The 19,920-nt window shown below is 39.6% G+C and overlaps 2 protein-coding genes across 2 annotated transcripts in view; one reads left to right on the forward strand and one right to left on the reverse strand.

Annotated features, from left to right (window-relative positions):
* LOC139709160 (DNA topoisomerase 2-alpha-like) overlaps window positions 1-8,609 on the reverse strand; it is a 38,765-nt gene extending 30,156 nt beyond the window's left edge. The window contains exons 1-6 of the mRNA XM_071621117.1: window positions 8,474-8,609; window positions 3,507-3,698; window positions 2,832-2,919; window positions 2,180-2,243; window positions 1,191-1,336; window positions 467-564 (exon numbers count right to left, since the gene is read on the reverse strand). Coding sequence (XP_071477218.1) covers window positions 467-564; window positions 1,191-1,336; window positions 2,180-2,243; window positions 2,832-2,919; window positions 3,507-3,698; window positions 8,474-8,497 — 612 coding nt within the window. The 5' untranslated portion in view covers window positions 8,498-8,609. The remainder of the gene's footprint in view (window positions 1-466; window positions 565-1,190; window positions 1,337-2,179; window positions 2,244-2,831; window positions 2,920-3,506; window positions 3,699-8,473) is intronic.
* A 3,054-nt stretch (window positions 8,610-11,663) lies between these two features.
* The window catches only part of LOC139709132 (DNA topoisomerase 2-beta-like), a 30,717-nt gene continuing 22,460 nt past the window's right edge, over window positions 11,664-19,920 (forward strand). The window contains exons 1-10 of the mRNA XM_071621093.1: window positions 11,664-11,687; window positions 13,093-13,263; window positions 13,684-13,771; window positions 14,251-14,314; window positions 14,674-14,765; window positions 15,518-15,627; window positions 16,166-16,381; window positions 17,291-17,464; window positions 18,499-18,600; window positions 19,047-19,184. Coding sequence (XP_071477194.1) covers window positions 11,664-11,687; window positions 13,093-13,263; window positions 13,684-13,771; window positions 14,251-14,314; window positions 14,674-14,765; window positions 15,518-15,627; window positions 16,166-16,381; window positions 17,291-17,464; window positions 18,499-18,600; window positions 19,047-19,184 — 1,179 coding nt within the window. The remainder of the gene's footprint in view (window positions 11,688-13,092; window positions 13,264-13,683; window positions 13,772-14,250; window positions 14,315-14,673; window positions 14,766-15,517; window positions 15,628-16,165; window positions 16,382-17,290; window positions 17,465-18,498; window positions 18,601-19,046; window positions 19,185-19,920) is intronic.

Raw genomic sequence — 19,920 nt, forward strand, 5'->3', positions numbered from 1 at the left:
ATTATTCAAGAGTTTACAAAGCCAGAATCTTCCATTATCAGTCCCTTCTATACAGAAAGAACGGATCAGCCAAGGGGGTAAATAATATTGATATATTACCTTTTCTTACAATATCCATTAATTTGGGGGACAATGAACATGCTGACTGCATTGACAAAATATGCTCCACACTTCTTACTTCTTAGATTTTATGCTAGACCTCAACAAAAAAAAAATCAACAAGAAACAAGTTTCAGGTAAGAAGGATAGCTTTCATTGTATCCTTGGTAGTTGCCGCTTTCTATCCGTCACAAAATTTTCTAGCTTTATTTCAAATGATGTACTGTTTCATTTCGTCATGATAACATGTCATGCCTACTCCACACTAGAACAAATACATTGACTGTGGAAGCTGCTCAACGATGCCATTTCTGTATCTCAATTATACAATGTACATATATGATAGTAATTGACAAGTATTCCCTACCTGCTTGAATTTCTTTCCATACTCCTTGCATGCCGTGACAACGGTGAACTTCTTGCTGAAGATGTTGCACAATTTGGCTCCGTAGCCATTGCGACCACCTTGAGGAATGTTTGAGAGAAAAATAGTGTGAGAAGGAAAATGGTTTGGGAGACATGAGGTCCTACCCATATTTGTGATTGCTTCATGAAGTACAAGCTGAATACAATTATTCTCAGTTTATATTAAACAGCAGTCTAAAATTACCGGTAGTCATACTGTACACTTCCTGAAATAAAAAAATCATAGGTCATCTCCTCAGCACTGACTTCAAGTGTTGCACTAAATGCAATACAAAGACAACCAAAATTAGTTGTCATATAAAAGGACTGCCCACAATAAATTCACATGGGGACATTTTATGGAATATTTTTTTTCACAAATTGCCCAATTCATTACCAAGCAAATACCTCAAGATTATACAGACACAATAGTGATTTCAGCTGCATGGGCAAGGGGCTATACAAGAATGTGGCCTTCCGTGTGATCTTTTTCTAATCCAACATATAAAAAAAAAAGCAGTTGAAGTATAAATATAGTTTCTCTATTTCAATGTCATTAAACACCATTTTGAGTCATGGTACATCTACGAATGCAAATCAACATATACCACAAACAAAAATAAATACAAGCATTACTTGGAATTGAGAAAACAAATTTGGAGAAATATAATACATTTTATCCTCACCTGTGACTTTCTTTTGCGTGTCGTCATAGTTACTGGATGTCAGCAGGTGGCCGAAGATCATCTCAGGAATGTACATCTTCTCCCCCTTGTGTTCAATGATGGGGATTCCCTTTCCATTGTTCCACACACCAATGGTGTTGTTCTCACTGAGAGGCATAAGAGAGTGATACCAGGCAACGCACTTGTCAAAGTTTTCCACATTCATTGAATACAGACCAATAAATTAGGCAAGTTTCAAAGAACTACCATGGAGACACTTCTGGAGTACAGCGTATATGTACTCCCATTATAACCAACCAACACAGTTATAAAGAAATTCCACGAAGTAAAAAATTCAGGTCAAAAAATTATTATCTACATATCTTGATATACTTTATTCATACAATGTAATGAAGTCTTGATACAATGTACATGTATTACAAAAGAAAACTGCTGGTCCCAAGGACTTCGTTACAACAGAAGTCACCTGTAATATCACACAACACGTTGGTGAGCGCCTCTAATGTTCAAACATTGTTAAATCTGGCAGGTTTTGTGTGAGTCATACAGATTTGTACACATTGTGCATACACAGAGTAAGACAGACAGCCAGTCACACATACCTAACACATCCTACAAAGCTATCTATGTTGGGCAGAGATCTTTATTTCCTGAATATCAATTAAAAACACACATACACACACACATTTTCTAGAAAATTTTGAGAATCATATATATACAACTTTTTCTTTACCATTACTACAAAACACCTTCCATTATAGGTTAATATGACAACTATGCTCGCAAATTTCAAGTTCTCTGGCCCAATAAGGAAAGAAAAAAAAATGAAATGCCACAAATAGTTGAAAACATGAATACCAGATTATTGATTTCCTTCAATGGTGTTATGCAAACGAATGTGTAAATCAAAAATTTGAATGCATGACAGAACATCATATGATACATTTTGACACCTCAGAATGTCCCCCAAAAAATGAGAAAAGACTTACGAATCAATGGTGATCTTGATGCAGTTCATGGTAGGGTCCCTCTGCTTGTTGTCAGCAGCATTCACTGTGGGAACAGTCAGAAACAAATTTGGACACATTATCTTGAGACATAAAGATCACAAAAAGTACTCTCATCCACTCTTTCCATTTTTCCTTTCCCCCACACCCCCCCCCCCCCACCCCCATCAAAATGTGTATTTCTGCATGACCTCACTGCAGAGAGCAATTGCTCTGCCTATTCATTCCAACAAAAGTACTCTATGTTATGTGCTTGAGCCTGTTTTGCTAGATCTTCTGTTATGGCACTCATATTTCCTATTAAAGTTTGTATTCCCCCTTCTTTTCATAAAAGACACAGGAGCTGGTTGTGTACTCCCTGTACAGAATGTTTTCTTGCTTCACTTCTGAAGTCAAAACGTACACAAATAGGAAGCATTCAGAATTTACAGATAATACACGGGTGGAACATCATCATCATGGTATAACATTTTTTGTAAATGTTTGACATATCATTTAGAATAGCACCAATGCACACTTTGCATAAGGAGGCCCTTTTGACACACAAAAAAAAATATATAAATATATATACCGTGTCTATGGTCAGAAGACATCTAACTATTCTCATTATTAATAATTGGCTCTGATGACTTACCAAGAATTTCATCAAAGATTTTGTAGAGGCCCGGCACGAAGGTGATTTCCCTGTTGACAAGAGTCTCTCCATCCATCACCCACATAGCCTGAAAAATGAGCAGACACACAAAATACAACACATGTTAACAAGATGCAGTTAAATCTTTAAGGTCTTGTTTGCCTTTGGGAGCAGTGATTTAGAAAATGTTCAAGATATCACTTTTGATGCGTACAATTTTGTATGTATAGGTCAGTTGTATCACAAACATCCTACCATATATACATTTTTTGCAATAAAGCCTAAAATATAAGGAGATATTTCTATTTTTCTCATTGAACCATAACTGTAGACGGTTTTAAATAGTCTGGAAACATTTTTATTATAACTATTGTTCACATTTTGTATATTTAACAATACTTTTAAAACAACGATTATACTGGTTCAAATTTTTACATTGGTTGTTTCTATCCCTTACTAATTCTCATTTCAAAACTATTTTGAAGCACTAATGCTGGGTTTTTGTTTCCTCTGCAAATGGCAAATTATGTCTTTAAAGTTGTTGCTATGTTTCCCAACGAGACAACACAGGGAAAATAACCTTGTGGATCACTGAAAAACACATGCTATATCATTCGAGTGTTTGGGAGAAAATCTGAAACATTACAATTACATTCAATCCTTTGCATCCCTTACTTGAGTGACTGGTTCTGTCGACCCGATGTAGGTGTCTGGGCGGAGCAGGATGTGTTCCAGCTGCGTCTTCTTCTGGTAGATGCGCTCCACCGAGAGACGCTTCTTCTTGCCCCCTTTACCCGGCTGGCCCGGGGAGGGCAGGTCAGGGAAGTCCCCGCCGGCGAGATTCTTTTTCGCATTGTCGAAGATAGTCTGTAGAATGGAATCAAACCATATTATTGTAATGCTGCAATGCCTCAAAATCTGGACCTTGTGTCTCACATGGCATGAAAAAATGTACAATTCTGTACTAGTAGTCTTGGCTTGACTGACAACCAGGAAGGGAATAAGAAACAGTGGGCCAGTGCAAACAGGGCTTGACACTACATGCAACTTTTTTTCTCTCTCAAGTAAAGGCAAAGGGCCCCGTTCAACCATTCAGGCCACTAACATCTTTGAATCTGACATTTTTGGTGGCCAAAAAAGGAATGTGGTGGCTCGAAATAAAAGGAAATAATTATATGAAAATTCATTTCAAATCTTAGATGCCTGATCGGGTCACCAAAAATTAAAAAAAAAAAAAATATTGAACTTTGCAAACATAATCATGAGTGATTGAATATCTCTTTGGCACACAATATTTAAAGGTCAAATATCACTTTCTGTTTGAGCAAACTGTGCTTATGTAGCTTGCCATCTATCATGTGGGCCTCCTCTGTCTTGTTCTCAGCTCAGTGTCCTTCAACAGTGCTCTCCATCTTGCTCTAGACTCGGACTTTTTATCATGTTTATTACAGTTTTATTTGTCAGAATATTTTAAGTGGAAAAGTGATATTACTGATAAAACCGGATTCCCACGGAATCCCAGGATGGTACTTTTGTACATACAATCTACGAAACAGTTAAATAAGTTAAACACTCAGAATTAAACACTTTCACATCCATGATACAGCTCTAAAATTTAGTAATTTACACGAATAACAGTCAGTAGTAACTGGAGTTAGATTGTCTAACGTTACTTTTGCAAATCATCATCATCGATCACATGAATCTATTTCTGGATGGCACTAGCCCGACCAGACGCTGTGCAAAGCACAGCCCCTGTCGCTATACGGTACAGCGACTGGGCTGTGTATAGTTAGGATGGCACTTATGACTTTTTGTGTTTTATCATTAGACTAAGTGGGATTTGATTTCATTTAATAAATAAACAAGCAAAATATAATCAACATTTATGTTAACATTCAATATGACTCAACAAATCTCATCATGTAAATGAAGACTCCTTTATTCATCAGCATGGCAAGTCAACATGGTAAAAGTCAAAAGTGTTCGTTCCGATTGCATCGCGTCGAACCCCAATCTTATCATCCTTGAACCTTGAACCTTGAAGTAGTAATCCCTTTCAGCAGTTCCTTGAAACTATCCCGGGATGGTAGAAGTGTCGTGCGTCAGTGAGAGGTGACATGGTGAACAGGATGATTTTAAATGTCACTAATGTACAATAAAAGTGACGGTGCATAGTGCTAGTAAAAAAAAACATGCATCTTTTCTTAGAGCATGTGTGACCCAGCAGGAGGCTGCATCACTCGGATGACTGGAAGAGCAGCCTCTCTGAATGTTAATGGGTTGGTAATTGTGACCACAGGTCCTGGCAGGTGGTTCCAGGTTCTAACAGCTCGGGGAAAAAAGGAAAATTTAAACACATCTATGGTCGCGATTGGGATTATGTACTTGAGCTTATGATCATGCCTTCCTATGTAGGTAGCTGGGAAAATCACATGTGGTAAACGTAGAAGTTGACAGTAGTGTATCTTATGAAAGAGGGTGCACTGTGCAAGGAGGCGTCGTGTGTGGAGACTATCCCAACCAAGAGCCGAGACCAGCGTTGAGGAAGATGTTGAATACCTGTAGTCTCCATGTACAAACCGAGCAGCAGTTTTCTGCACCTGCTCAAGAGAGTTTACCATTGTAGCTGTGTGTGGGTTCCAGGCCTCTGATGCATATTCTAGTTGGGGCCGGACAAGTGCGGTATAGGCTCTGGCCTTTACTTCCTTCGTGCATGGGGATAATGTTCTGCGGAGAAGCCCTAATGTCTTGCTTGCTCTGTGTCTGATGTTCTGGCAATGTTTGTTCCAGCTCAAGTCATGAGTGATTGTCACTCCCAGGTACTTGTATTCCTGTGCCTTAGGTATATGGACATTGTGGAGATGATACTGGAAAACGGAGGGATTACGTTTCCGGGTGATAGATAGGACGGCACATTTCTTCACATTGAAGCTCATAAGCCAAGTTGAAGACCACGTGGATAATTGCAGGAGGTCTTGTTGTAGTATGTGATGGTCTGAGATTGCATTTATTTCTTTGTAAATGACACAGTCATCAGCAAAGAGGCGGATATTAGACTGGATATTATCTTGTATGTCATTTATGAAGAGGAGAAAAAGAGTTGGTCCTAGTACTGAGCCTTGGGGCACTCCAGACGTGACATTCTTCCATGTGGACTTGGAACCATCAACAACCACAGCTTGCTGTCTGTTGGTGAGAAATGACATAATCCAGTTTAGTGTGTCCCCCGTTATGCCATAATAGCGAAGCTTGGTACACAGACGTTGATGGGGCACCCGATCGAAGGCCTTCTGGAAATCCAAGAAAACAGCATCAACCTGGCTACGCTTCTGGATGGTGGAGGACCAGTCATGTAGTGTAGATGTGAGCTGAGTGGTGGTGGAGAGTCCTCGGCGGAAGCCATGCTGTGCATCTGAGAGGATGTTACAGGATGCAAGATGCTTTGAAACTTGGCTAAGGACAATATGTTCCATTACCTTGCAACAAATGCAGGTTAGTGAAATAGGCCGGTAGTTTGAGGTCTCGCTCTTGTCACCAGACTTGTGTACAGGAGCTACGAGGGCCTGTCTCCATTGTGATGGAACTGTACCATCATTGTAGCTCTGTTGGTATAGGAATGACAGAGCTGGGGCTATCTCATGTGCAATAAGCTGCAGGAGTCTGGGTGGGATCTCGTCTGGCCCGCTGGCCTTGGAGGGGTTTAATTGCTTTAGTTGCTTCTCCACTCCAGTCCTGTGAAAGTGCAGGTGACCTATCGATGCATAATCAGAGTGGCCTTTAGATGGGTTCTGTTCAGTATTTTCACTTGAAAACATCTCATGAAAATAATCGTTCAAAGCCTCTGCTTTTTCAGTAGCTGTGGCACACAACTTGGATGTAGTACGAAGAGATGGTATTCCGATGTGCTCAGATCTGCAGCTTTTGACGTATGACCAAAAAGCTTTGGGGTTGTCTGCCAGACTGGTCCCGATTATGTCATTTACATAGTCACGGTGGGCCTTGTGCACAGTTTTTGCCACTTGATTTCTAAACTCTCGGAACTTCCCCCATGTGGCTGTACTATTCTGACGAAGGGCACTCTTGAAGAGGCGGTCCCTCTTTCTCATCTGCCGTTTAATTGCTGGGGTGATCCATGGTAGATGTCGCTTACCTTTGGTCATCTTCGATGGCACGAGTTCCGTCAGACATCTCGACAGGAAGTTTGCGATGATTGTCCAGTTTGTTTCCACATCTCTGTTTTCAGGGTCAGACTGAAGGAAGTGAGTTGAAAATTCTGCAGCAGCTTGCTTGAGTTCGTCAAGGTCAACTTTGTTGAAAAGGTGGATTTTTCTTGGAGGTTTTGATTGGTACTTTGGCCTAGATGAGATGTTGAATGTCAGGATGTGATGGTCCGAGATGCCAGGGTGTACTTTAACATCATCAATAAGAGCGGGGTTAGACGTGACTATCAGATCGAGGGTGTTCCCTGAAGAAGGGCGAGTAACATCTTTCACCATCTGAAACAAGGAATTACTCAGTAGTAGGGTTGGGGGTACCACGTATCGACACCCTAAGGATCTGTAGCTTGTTTATTCTAAAAATATAATACAAATCCGCCTAATTCTTACCTCAAATATGCCATAAATACTGCAGTTTTGAATGTCGTGACCGTCTCGTTGATTATGAATCTCCGTTTTAAAATAGCGCAATTTTAGTGTGTGCGTTCCGTTTTCTTCGCGCAGCTAAAAAGGGAACCTTGCGATCGACACCCCCTCTCCTCCATAGGTATACACGTGAATTTCACAGCATAGGTATACACGTGAATTTCACAGGCCATAGGTAATACACGTGAATTTCACAGCCATGCGTCGTTACTGATCGGATGTGTAATTTTTAGCTTGGTTTGTTTGAGTTTGATTTTCGTTTCTTCGTTTTTATTGTTTTTATAGCTAATGACACTTAATCCCGCGCGTACTTTTTTGTTCTATACGCAAACAGCCATGATACGCAGGGTGTCGATGGGAAGGTGCCCTGTCGATAGGTGGTGCCCCAACCATACATCCAATAACTTCTGATGCGTAGCAGCAGTAGCAGGATTTGTTGTAGACTGCGTGTCCCAGTTTATGTCTGGATGGTTGAAATCCCCAGCTATGATGACATTTGGGTGTTTACGACAACTGCTCATCAGTAAGGACAGGGACTCAGCAAGGCCATCAACACTAGCCGGACGATTGTTTGGTGGGCAGTAATAGCAACCAAAGATGACGCGCACGGAACGCGCACGGAACCCGTACCGTGTCGTGGAATTCTTTTGTAGAAATGTAAATCAACGGAAAACTGACAACTGTTTCAATAATAATAGCCAGTTGGCATGGTTGGAAGTTGAAACTCCATCTCTTAAAAACTCCTTGGTATGACTAAGAGCGAGCGCTTTCCACACAGATCATACAACAGAACAAGCCAAGGAAAGAGCATCGAGCATGCATGCCATCATGAGACAGAGAGAGCACGCCAGAGTTTCTGGGCGGTTGAGGCACAGTATCAGCGCAGCAGCGAACCATACCACCACTGACCACTCACTGCGCACTGGAAAACGAAAACATTCACTCTCAACACTTCATCGTTCAAGTTTATATCATAAAGATCAAATGCATGTATACCTTCAGTGGTCCGTCAGTAGCCATTTTTGTCAGATGCAAGATGACTGCAGTAGCATAAACAAACACCCTCGCGAAATCCAATAATTTAGGGATTTAACCCGCTGATTTCAGTCACCCCTCGAATCGTGCACGCAATATGAAGACTGTAAATATCACGTACGCGTACGCGATGTACAAACGTCTACGTACGTACGTCTCCAGTGCATGCAGTGAACACAAATTACACGCAGCGCGGTGCCGATCGATGCGGGCAGATTTAAATCTCGTACCGGAGGACAATCAACCAATCAGCGAGTAGATCGCAGCACCTACACGAACACAACCACTTCCCAACACAGTAAACGCAGAGTCTGCTGCACTCTCCGTGTATCAAAAATAATCGTTATGACATGTGCTGTGAGAAGCGAAAACAGATGATACACGTGTACTAGAAAATCATTTAGCGTGTTCGCGCTGTTTTCATGTTTTCCCATAGAGCTTTTCCCCAGTAATAAGTAGAGGAGAAAAATCTCTTTGTGTTTTCCAGTCGAATCCACACATACGGCATATACGGTGTAATACTAGTATGCTGAATATGCTCGTGATCCAAAGGATGCAAAATGTTATTAGCAAAGAGAGACCATCTTCGAATAAATAGGCCTATATATATATATATATATATATATATATTATACATATACATACTAGTAGGCACCCCTATATCAAGCGGCGGATCCAAACAAAAGAAATAAAAAGAAAAGATGAAATATATTTGCCCCCCCCCCCTTTACGGAATTCCTGGATCCGCCCCTGCTATCGAATATAAGCACGAGGTTTGTAGCGATGTCTTCTGTTCCAAATCTTAGATATACATAAAGTTTGATATGTTTATGATGTATAGTGCTAAACATCATTATGGTCCTGTTTACCTTTGGGAGCAGTGATTTAAAAGAATTTCAAGATACCACATTAATGTTGATGCCTAATAGGTTATCTGTAGGCCTGTTGTATCACAAAACATCCTACCATATAAAATGTTTGCAATAAAGCTTAAAATATAAAGAGATATCAGTATTTTTCTCATTAAACCATAACTGTAGACGGTTTAGTCTGGAAACATTTTTATTATAACAATTTTTCATTGTTCACATTTTGTGTATTTCATACTTAACATCGATTATCGTACAATACGATTCAAATTTTTACAGTGATTGTTTCTACCTCTAACTCACAATTTAGAACTATTTTAAAGCACTGATGCTGGGTTTTGTTTCTTCTGCATGCAAATGGTAAATTATGCCTTTAATCATGTTAGAGTATAGCGTTATTTTACTCGGTCATGAATACGAAAAGAAGTTGAAAGTTCCTAATTAACTTATTAACTAGCTGCGAAAACACGATTTTTTTCTTCATTTCTTTTTATATACAAACCAATTGGAGAGTAGTTGAAAATTGCCGTTTAAAGCAAAATGATGGCATTGATTCATGTTTATTCACTCATGAAATGTTATGAAAGCAAGTTACAAAAATATCAGTTGGTATAGATCATATCACATCCATGTATCATATTATGGTAGATCATGAATAAGGGCATTCTGATTTATAATCGTAAAACAGCCTGTAAATTAGGTCATTATTGATATAAGGCCTATATGCATGGAAATGTATTCCATCACAAGCACAGTTCTACACGTCGATCCTGCCTCTTTCTTGTGTGAATGTGTTTGTGTATCAGAATATGATAAAAAACAGGGCCGGCGCAACCGGGGGGGGGGGGGGGGGAGGGGAGCTCGAGTCCCCACTTTTTTTCTTTACTAATACAAAGAAATACATACGGTCTAAGCACTTGCCCCCCCCCCCCCAACACACACACACACACACACACACACACACACACATCACACATACACCCACACATGCACTTTAAATTGATCGTCAAAACTGTTCGAACTTGGATCGAGTTGATTGGGTACCAGTCGTATCGTAGTCGAGAATGGATGATCGACAACCGATGGGGTGAAAAAATCCGTCCCGACCAAACCTTATAGATCTCTGTTTCCCGATCAGCTCGAACTTGACTCGATGGATAACCGATCGCTGCACGATTGCTTGCCTTCTCTACCCCTCAACGACGTTTTTTTTTACTATCAAAAATTGTCGTGTAGGAAGCCGATCAAGGTAGATCGACTCCGATCGATCCCGATCACCCCTTGCCGACCGAGTCCGACCAGGCCAAGATAGTTGGTTGATCGGGCTTGATCGAGTTGATCTGATTTGCAGATGAAACTCACATTATAGATCGTATATAGTTTTGGTTGATATCCAGGTTTTAATTCTTGTGAGGTAATTAGAAATCATTTATGTAAACTATGAAAGAGCATATACAGTTCTAAGAGGAAATATAGGTTTATTCGATAAAAATCGGTTTTGAAATGGCTGAAATATCAAGAGATAAAGATGTCCTAATGCAAGATGGGACCCACCTTTTATTAGGACCACTTTGTTTTGCTTTGTTTTGTTTTAAGATATCTCAGCCATTTCACATCCAATTTTCATCAATAAAATTTGAATTCCCCTTAGAATTATATGCTCTAATAATATTTCATATAAGTGATTTCTAATTATCTCACAAAGAGTTAAAACCTGAATCCCCACTTCAACCCCAACTATACCATCTGTCAATTACGAAATACTTTCCAGTTCATGCATATAATGATTCTCTGGATAGTCAGACTCGAGGCAAATCACGGTTATAAATACCTTTGTATGTTCCATTGCGCCTTGCACAGTCAAGGTTCCAAATTATTTTGCACCAGCTATCCCTATAGAGATGACAGAACCGTGATGCGTGAAACTACCGAGTATCAACACAATACGAGCCTCACGAAGAGGGGGTGGGAGCGTAAACCTGTCCCGTCTCCCGATAGAAATATGAATCATACCGGTAGACCACGTACATGTATTGCGGCGAAGGTGGAGCTTATATCTCGATCTACCCAGCATGTTTCAACAAGCAACTGACAAGCGACAAAAGCGCTTCCTTTGCATTGCGCGAACAGGACAAGGTATCGTCTGCTTGTACGAGCGATAAACTGTACAATATTAACATGGCGTTGCACATGGGCAGCCGTGTTTTTGATCTGCGTTGTGTTGTGCTATAGCAAGTACCACTGTATTTCCTTTCTAGGATATCCGAGTGTCTCAAGGAATTATGGCCTCAAGTGGGTCGTCGCAGGTAAGGTATTGTTATATTAGTATTTATATTACATTCATTGAAAAAGCAACCGTGTTGTCAGTGATTATACCTAGCAATGCGGGCTCGTGTCCACAGTATCCCTATAGGCCTATACATGTACATCATATACACATAGAATGACGGTGATCAGGGAGGAGGGAAGCCATCTCCCTCATGTGATTGAGCTTTTATAGGGCAGTGACGTATAAAACGTCTTCAAGCAGATCACAAACATATTATATGGAGTTTACATACATGTATATATTAACGGTTAGACATATAATCATACTCGTGTGTGTGTTTCATGACGCCAATGCAAAAAAAAACACAAACAAATATGCATGTCTCTTTGAATTGTTACGTTTTTCTTTCTTCTTTTTCTCCCTTTCTTTCTATATGGTTGCATTGATAATACCGGGGCCGCGGAACGGGATGGGGCACGAAAAAGAAAAAGAAAAAAAAAGTTACAAAGAACAAGAAAATCCATGACTCTTTCTTGGGAGGGGTAGGGCAAGGGAGGGGGAGAGGGAGAGGGGGAACGAGCATTTACCCTGGACAAACCAATCATGAGCAGTACTACCCGCCCCCCCCCCCCCAACTGAAATACACACACACACACACACATAACATACGGATACACACACATAAAACACCCATGCAAAACGTTCCGCGGTCCTTACACGAATGTTATTATTATTGATGCTAGTATAATAATGTAATAGTTTTTGCTTTGTTCTATTCTGTTCTGTTTTATTTTGTTCTGTTTTGTATCATTTCTTCTTGGTGTTACTGGTAATTATAATTGTTACCTTTTACAAGGGAGAAGCCTTGACAGGTCAATGGCCTTTGCTTCTTCCTCGACACTCTGTATTAATTGCATATGATTGACATGTTGTCCTGTAATGTTCATTTTTTTTTTACTACTTGTTCAAGGTGTTGAAATAGAATAGATGAAATGTTATTTCCGTGCATGTGTATATTCGTGTAGCATATATTTCATGTATACTTCTGTGAGTGGAAATGACGCATAAGCTAACACTTTCTTGAGCTGAAAAGGTACCGTAGGACCTATCAAGGTTAAAATTAGGAAGTTACCAAAATGTTCTCATATCATAGAACGTTCTATCAAGTATTCACATTTAAAACCTGTCAACGAGGTCGCCGAATTTACCTCCTTATAAACGTATTAAAAAGGACTGTGCAGGACCAGCTAAACTCAATGACGGAAAATCGGAACCGCCCAATTCACCTCGTTAAAAGCGATACCTCGATCGTTGTAAGCGAGCTCATTAAAACCGGCCTTCTCTGTACCGTTGACTTTATGAGAGACCTATGATTATAAGGGACATTGGTCTCAAAAGTTCTCATTTACTCTTCAAAAATAATTACACTGTATGTGCTACAGATCGGGAGTATGACGTCACAGGCAGACATCCTTTGTTGGTGTTCCAGACAGTCGGATGTCGAGGAGAGTCTGGATGAAGTCCCCCGCGATGACGAGGAGAAAAGAGCCAATATCCGTCACATCCTTCTTCGTCCTGACACCTACATCGGTTCCATCGAGGCAGTCAAACAGGTGGAAATCCTAATCGGAATATACATGAGGGACAAAACAAATACTGGCCTTTTTTGCATACTCAAAACACGAGCACGCATGCGCAAACACGCATGCTAGAATCAATTTAAAAAAAGTGAAAGCAGCCGTGAACAGCTCACGATGCAGTAAAGAGCTGATTTGAAATTCATCAGTGGCTGATTTTTTTTTTTTGTAATGCTAACAAAAGACCGTAGTTTATTCAATGATTTCCGGTTCATTATGTTTAATTTTGCCAAATAATTTCTGGGTTGTTGCTTTGTTTTATTCTTTGTTTGTGTGTGTGTATTATTATTGTTTTTGATGGGGTTAATGAATTCATTCAATGTATTTTTTTTTCAATCAAGTTGATTCTCCTTCGGGTGGAAATAACAAACCGATTCTACCTTTAATCAAACACAGGCCATGTGGGTGATTGACAACAGAAACCTCGTCCACAGGGTAATCTCGTTCGTTCCGGGACTTTACAAGATCTGTGATGATGTACTTGGTAAGTTACAATTGCTGTAGTCTCATTTTTTTTCTCTCTCTCTCTGTCGCATTCAAAGGTACCTGGAAAGCACCATAAGACTTCATGGACAGTAAAACAAACAAACAAAAAAATGGTCATCGCTTTCCATTGTATAAACGTATTATCAGGATTTTCCAGGAGGGTTAAATACTTCTTTTGAAATTCTTGTTCCCACTATGGCTTAATCATCTTTAATTGCCTGTGAAGAGGAGCTTGACATACACAGAGAAGGATTTCTGCCCTGTACTTTCTGAACATCTAAAAGACACAAAGTGACCTCTTTGCTCTTTTGCTTTCGTTTCATTTCTAGGAACCTATATATTATCACTTGTTAGGCTCATAATTCCCTAACTTGTTGTTATAATGTTGGCAAGAGGCTTCTGCCGCATGAAGAAATGCAAGGCCAATCCCCGTGGCCAAACCTAATAATGATTTGTCTTTATGTCATGATTTTGCAGTGGCGTCTGCTGACCACAAACGACAATATCCTTCCTCGAATTGCATCAAGATTAACATCGATTCGTAAGTCTTGCACCTCCGCTGGTTCTCCCATTTCTTTTTTAACTCTTATAATTGGCGGTGGGTTTGTTTTTATCTAGATAGATGAAGGTATCATTGTAGTAAAACGTCACGAATCGTATCGAATGAAAAATGAGTAAATGAGCAAGCACTTTATTTTGAGATAAAATGTGCGGAACTTTGAACGATCAAGTTTGACCGAGTAAAGAAGGATCGTCCTGATATCGTGATTATCAGTCGTCTTCTACAAACCGAAATCAATTCTTTTTTCAATCAAAGAAACCTCTTCTTCATATATAGTTCTATCATGCGTAACCGTGTGTGAAAGTACATGTTCAACATTAATTTTCCTTTGTATCCAGTGAGAACAGCGTCATCAGCGTACGGATCAGTGGAAGGGGAATCCCCATATCCGAACATGCGAGAGAAGTGACGCACACTCCACGTAATGTTGGTAATTCAGCGATACACTGTTATACTAATATATGATACGCGCATACTAAACAGCTACAAAATACAAACTCAATGAACTGATCATTGTGATAGTGATGATAATACCTAGCCGAGGACAAATATAACAATAACAATGACGATAGTGACGCTGATAGAAGGCCTATAATGACGATAAAATTATGATAATGGTAATCATCAGAATGGTAGTGAGAAGAACGAGAAAACAGCAGGAAGATGATAATTATATAATCGCGAAAGTAATCCAATTACAATGAACATAATCTGGAATAGATATTTCTTCTGTGATTGTGAACCACGAAGACCAATGCTAACGTGGAGCGAGAGTAGACTTGTACTATAGAAATTTTGTGACAATGCGAATTTGTAGTGTTGATTTTTGTGACAATTTTAAGATTCGTCATGACCCAGAAATATGTCAATTGGGAATTTTCATCCGTCAATACACTGTTTTGAATCGTAATGCACTTCACAGATGCGTACACTGAAGACAAACATTTGTCATGGGTCATAAACATTTTGTCAAGAGTGAAGGAATTTGTCAAACCGCCCCTAAACACGTCTTGACAAATTACTTACGCGACCAATTGATTCTTTCAGTGTAGTAACTTATCCGTCCAATGGAACGAATTAAGCTTGAAATAAAATCATTCTCTGGATTGTATACAGAAAAAGCGCCACGTTCGATGTACTGTTTTCTGATTCAGCGCTCTGCTGTTTACTGTTCATATACAGATGTCACGTGTGCCGGAAATGAGAGTGGCAACACTGTACTCCCCAACGTTTTCAGCAAGAAATTCACTGTACTCACAGCTTGCAGGTATCACAGGAGGGCTGTTGAACAGGTACAGCAGCTTTAGGCGACTTTAGCCGTTGATAATTTTCATGGATCGAGATGAAGACGTGAGCTAATTCACTTTATTCTAAAAAAACGCAATCGATACTATCACGTCACGGTTGCGTAAAAACGGCTAAAGTTCGAAATTACCTGACTTTTTAATTTCATATTCGATTCATTGAACCTTTCCGTTTGACTAAATTTACTCGATCATTCAAAGTCAACTTGAACGCCGAAGGGCTCCTTTCACAATTGTCTTACATAGATATTCGCCCCGCGACCTGGTAGGTTGCTCGATGGAGTCTTACAGCAAGGCTATGAAGCTATAGAGCTGGAACTTAGAAGAGATGGAAGTTGGGAACGAGATCACACCTTCCTTAAAACTTCAAAGTCATATTTGCCAAGTGTCGCTGAGTTCAGGCTGCTGGGACCATTTCTAGCTGTTGCCACAAAAACTGAATAATGCTTATAAGACTTGAAGTCCCTTCGACACCGTTTTTTATTTTAACACTCCTTATTCCCAACATCAACCATAATCTTTATAGAGCTGGATAGACAACATGAGCAAGAAGGACAACATCCGTGAGACAACCTTCGACGGCGATGACGATTTCGTCGAGATCACGTTCAGTCCCGATCTGGAAAAGTTCAGCATTGCCCAACTGGATAGTGACACAGTGGCCCTGTTGTCACGACGCGCATATGACGTAGCCGGTTGTCTTGACAACGTCAATGTCTTTCTGAATGAAAAAGAGCTACCTGTAAGCCTATAAATATTTTATATATCATGTACATGAAAAGTTTTATTGCAAAGTGGTCTAAGCGCCATTCTTAAATACTTCAAAGTAAGTCCAGCATCAGGTAGAGCAAAATTAAACATTTCCAGTATAATACCTCACTTGTACATAACAATTAATATTCTATCTAGAAGTTATGATTAAAAATATCCTGTATTTTCTTGCTATTTTCTGTGTGTGTGTTTTTTTTTCAGCTTTAATCACAAATATCTCACTTAACAAGAATAGAGTTAGCTCATTTTGCGATAAAACTCTTCACATATAGGCCTACCAAAAAGTAGTACATGTAGGCTGAAATTAGTTGTCTTTATTTTGCTGAGGGAACTGGTCCTCATTTTGGATTAGCCTGTCTGTAAAGTCACAGAATATAGTATAAGCCGCTGATGGTTCGAATGAACTCTAAAATGCCACGTGAAAGCGCGTCAATGAGTGAACTAAAAAAAAAGTATATAATCCTGCGCCAGTTCGTCTTTCAAGCAACCGAGTCGATGTTTGTGGAAAGGTGATGGTGGCAATCATGACGGTGGTACAGTCAATACCAGCCACTATGCCTTTACCCAATAGATAATGAAAGCGAATCCCACCCAATGTCAAAATTCTCGGACAAGATGGTTGCCCACAACATCCCTATTGCGAGTGTAATAGACTAATGTTGGAATTGCATGTTGTCTTCATTCCTTTGCGTCCACAAAGACATGTTGTTACACAGGGGAATTAAAAAATGTCTTCTCACAACGCAATAGGAACTTAAAGCTGTAACTATTACATGCCCTTTGATACGTCTGCCAGTAACAAAAAAAAAAACAACAACTCATAATCAGATTGATAATGAGAAGATTATACCTTCCCACTGCTTTTCAAACCTATACCTAGATCTCAGGATTCAAGGCCTACGTGGACTTTTACGTGAAGAGTGTCCAGAGTGAGGACAGCCAGCCACTAAAGGTGGTCCATGAACAGGTGAACCCTCGTTGGGAGGTGTGTCTATGCATGAGTGAGAAGGGCTTCCAGCAAGTCAGCTTTGTCAACAGCATCACCACCACCAAGGTATCCAAAAAAAATGGCAACTATGTTTCTGCACTCGCTCCCACTTTAGTATAAAACTGAACGCAAAAAAAACAACAACACACAAATCTAAACAAAACCCCTTATATCGTGTTGTATTGTGTTAGCACCGTGGTATAGTGATAAGGCTCTAAATTATAGACATAAAGTCAGGGTTCGAGTTTCTCCCATTTATTTATTTATTTATTTGTTTATTTATTTATTTATTTATTTATTTATTTATTTGTTTATTTATCTATTTATTCATTTATTATCTATTTATTTATCTATCTATCTACATGTATCTATCTATCTATTTATTCCGTTTCATTTCAACTGGGTAGCCCTTTCAGTTAAAAACTGCCCTACGAAGCGGCCCTGCACAATAAAAAGAATGCTAAAACATACACTCGCATGCACAAAATTACAATTAAAACAAAAGTACACATATAAATTACCAAATAGTAAACATAACACAGATGTAACAAAATTACATTGCATTAAAGGATCTGAATCATAGAATATTTAATTTTCCTCAAATTATTCTTTTCACCTGTTTGAATTTCTTTTGATTGTACACGTCGATAGGATCGGTAAATTGAAGAAATTCACACCTCAACCTTCACCCCTCTGTTTGATATTCTCTTGCTTTCCGAATCGGTAATGTTGGGGATTTTGCTTGATGAAAACGTTCAGAGAAGATTCGAGAAGGCTCTGCAGTAGGCTAAGCTTCGTTCACATAAATTCTGTCTCGCTGAAAGAGGCTATAGACATTCATGCTTTGATTTTTATCAAGGTTGATGCAAACATGATGCTAAACAAGGGGCGGATCCAGGAATTCCGTAAAGGGGAGGCGCCTTTGCAAGATCAAAGGGGGGGGGGGCGCACGCACCCCCTTTTTAATTTTTATTTGTTTTGTTTTAACCAAAAATAAAGAGGGTGCGCGTGCCCCCCCCCCCCGATCCGCCAATGCACTCTTATGCACGGTTTATGACCACTGTAAATGATCATTTTCACATATCTTTTTTTTTCAACAGGGAGGGAGGCATGTTGATCATGTTGCCGATCAAATAGTGACTGTCCTGATGGAAAGGGTGAAAGAGAGGATTGCAGAGGGTGTAGATATCAAACCATACCAGGTAAGATTTATATCAGTTAAAAATGTAAGTAAACAGACTGGAATTGCTAAATAATTGCTTTTAAAACTATTTTGACATAGGTGGGGAAAGGTGCGGAGTTTTGAGGCTGAATGTCACATACTATATCTGCTATTTTTCTGGACTCTTGTGTACCTATGGTTAATGCCCCCACGATAAAAATATTCCGCGGCTCCTGCAACAGCCGGTAGAATCTTGTCTGGAATAGTAATTCAATATGATAATCGTTTCATAAGGTCAATGTGAAATATTCAAATGCTTCTGAGATGATTCTGAAAACTTGTCCTGGATTTACATGGCATTTCTGTCAATACATAAGAATTCAAGAGTAGGCACCATAATTAATGCTGCGATATGCCCATTATCAGTTGGTACCATGATATCATAATTTAACGTGTTACTACCATGGATGCGTTTGTTTTCAACAGATAAAAAACCACATGTTTGTCTTCGTAAACTGTTGGATTGAGAACCCGACTTTTGACTCTCGGACCAGACAGAACATGGTCCTCCCTTCGGCGAACTTTGCTGCAGAATGCCAGCTTGGTGAAGAGTTTCTGGAAGGGGTAAGTTATAAGCGTAGCCATTTCGTGTTTTGTAAATCTCCAACGGCAATGGTGTTTTCTGCATGATAGTGCACATTGCGTAACAGCGGGATTTGAACATGAGGGGCCAATCAGGGGCGGATCCAGGAATTCTGTAAAGGGGTGGGGGGGCGCAACTAATATTTCTGGTGCCACTTCCGGGTTTCATTTCATTTTTTTCTTTTTATTTCTTTTGTTTTTAACAAAAAATAAAGGGGGGCGTGCGCCGGTTGCGCCCCCCTCTGGATCCGCCACTGCTAATAATACAATCGTGATATTTATGATCTTCAAGATTTTTTTTTCTTCAAATGGAAAAATCTGACTTTAGTGTAGATGTATCAGGTTGTGTGCAATGACCTTTGTAATACATCTCCTCTTGTTCCTTTGCTGTCTTTGAGTACGAGGGTATTTCGTTTGTTTGCTTCTTTGTTAGTCTTTTCCTGTGTGTTTTCTAACGAAAGTTAGACAAAACTCCCTTGTTAAATATAGCTGTAAGCATGGTAAGCACACAATGAAAAATATGACCATAATAATATGCGCGTTGATGATTTTTGTCCACAAGTTGACAATCGTTTTGTTTTAATCTTTACACTATTGTTTCCCCTCAAATTACTTGGAATGTATCAGAGTGATAGTATTGTTTTGACAGACTGTAGTGAACATGTGAACCAAAGGATTTGATGGTGCATGCCGTTGATATAGGAGTATGCGCTGCTAT

Source organism: Diadema antillarum, unplaced genomic scaffold (genome assembly GCF_040938485.1).
Source record: "Diadema antillarum isolate AM-2024a unplaced genomic scaffold, OU_Dant_1.0 seq00001410_RagTag, whole genome shotgun sequence".
NCBI lineage: Eukaryota > Metazoa > Echinodermata > Echinoidea > Diadematoida > Diadematidae > Diadema > Diadema antillarum.